Source organism: Eimeria tenella, genomic scaffold, assembly GCF_000499545.2.
Source record: "Eimeria tenella Houghton genomic scaffold, Eth_scaff3910, whole genome shotgun sequence".
NCBI classification, from domain to species: Eukaryota; Apicomplexa; class Conoidasida; order Eucoccidiorida; family Eimeriidae; genus Eimeria; species Eimeria tenella.
Window position 1 is genome coordinate 234 of NW_013544827.1, and position 1,452 is coordinate 1,685.

A 1,452-nucleotide genomic window follows, 5' to 3' on the forward strand; every position below is an offset into this window, starting at 1 on the left:
TTCAAGAATTGTTCCTTTTGCTGCTTCTGCCTCTCCTCCAGTTGTTGCTGCCGTTCCTTTTGTTGCTGCTTTTCCTGTTGCTGTTTCAGCTGCTCCTGCCGATGCTGTTGCAGCTGCTGCTGCTGCTGTTGCACGTTCTCTTTTTCCTGCTGTGCTTCTATCAGCTGCTCCTTTAGAGTTTGCTGCTGCCTCTCCTGTTGCTGCTGATGCTGTTCGTGCTCCTGCTGCTGCCGCATCTGCTGCAGCTGCTGCTCCTGTAGAGCTTGCAGCTTTTTTTCTAGCTGTAGTTCCAGTTCCAGCTGTTGCTGCTGCCGTTGCTGCTGCTGCTGCCGCTGCTGCTGCTGCTGCCGCTGCTCTTTTTCTCGCTGCAGCTTTTGCTGATGTAGCTCCTGCAGTTTCTGCTGCTGCAGCTGCTCTTCTTTGAGTTGCTGCTGCAGCCTGTGTTCGTTTTGCTTCTGCTCCTGACGCTTCTGATGCAGCTGCTGCTCCTGTTGCAGCTGCTGCTGCTGCCTTTCCCTGTTGTCCTGCTGCTGTCGCAGCTGCTGCTCTCGCAGCTGCTGCTGGAAATGCTGCTGCAGCAGCAGTTGCTGTTGCTGCTGCTGCTGGCGGCAGTTGTCTGCGTCTGCTTCTTGCTGCGCTGCTCGAGCCTTCCTTGCAAGTGCAGCAGCAGCAGCTGCTGCTGCTGTTACTGCTGCAGCATACTGGGGTGGCTCTGGAGGAGGCGATGGGTAGCTTGTGCAGTGCAGCCGCTTCAGCCCGTAGCTGCTGCTGCTGCTGCTGCTGAAGTTGCTGCTGTTCTCGCGCTTGCCGTATGTCTTAACGACCGCGTTTTGGCGAGAGCTATTGCTCCTGCTGCTGCTGCTGCTGCTGCTGCTGCTTGGAGGGTGCGAAGCAACAGCAGCGGGGGCGCTGCAGGACCAACCCGGACCACTGGTCTCCCTGCCATCTCCCCAAGCCCGGTGGGGGGCCCCTGGGGGCCCCCAGGGGGCCCCCCGGTCCGCCGGGGGAGGAGGGGGCCCCCCCGGAGGGGGCCTAGGAACGGGGTACCTGTGCCCTCTGGGGGGCCCCCTGAAAGGGGAGGGGCCCCTGAAGGGGGGCCCCTCTTCTTGGAACTCAGGGTCTTCGAGATGCTGCAGCAGCGGCTGCTGCCATGGCGGAAGGTCTGTCCTGCTGCTGCAGCTGATGGTGCTTTTGCTGCTGCTGCGGCTCCTGCTGCTGCTGCAGCGGGGGTAAGCAACGCGGGGCGGGGGGCCCCCCGAAAAGCCCAGGGCCCCCGCCCTGTGGGGCAAATGCCGGGGGCCCCTCCTCGGAGAAGAATAGGGTCTTGGGCTTTCTCTCGAGGCCATCCGAGGGGCCCCCTCAGGGGGCCCCCTGCAGGGGCTGGGGGAGAAGTCCTGCGGCGGGGGCGAAGGTGGGGGCCCCCTGGGGGCCCCGGGGGCCCCGGGGGCCCCC

General features: G+C 63.6%; 1 protein-coding gene across 1 annotated transcript; it reads right to left on the reverse strand.

Annotated features, from left to right (window-relative positions):
- Positions 1–277: 277 nt before the first annotated feature.
- Positions 278–1,346, reverse strand: ETH_00033940 (uncharacterized protein; the record flags this gene model as incomplete). Its single annotated transcript, XM_013379756.1, has 2 exons — positions 278–438; positions 467–1,346. The coding sequence occupies 2 exons, from the start codon at positions 1,344–1,346 to the stop codon at positions 278–280; spliced, it is 1,041 nt and encodes a 346-aa protein (XP_013235210.1).
- Positions 1,347–1,452: the final 106 nt, after the last annotated feature.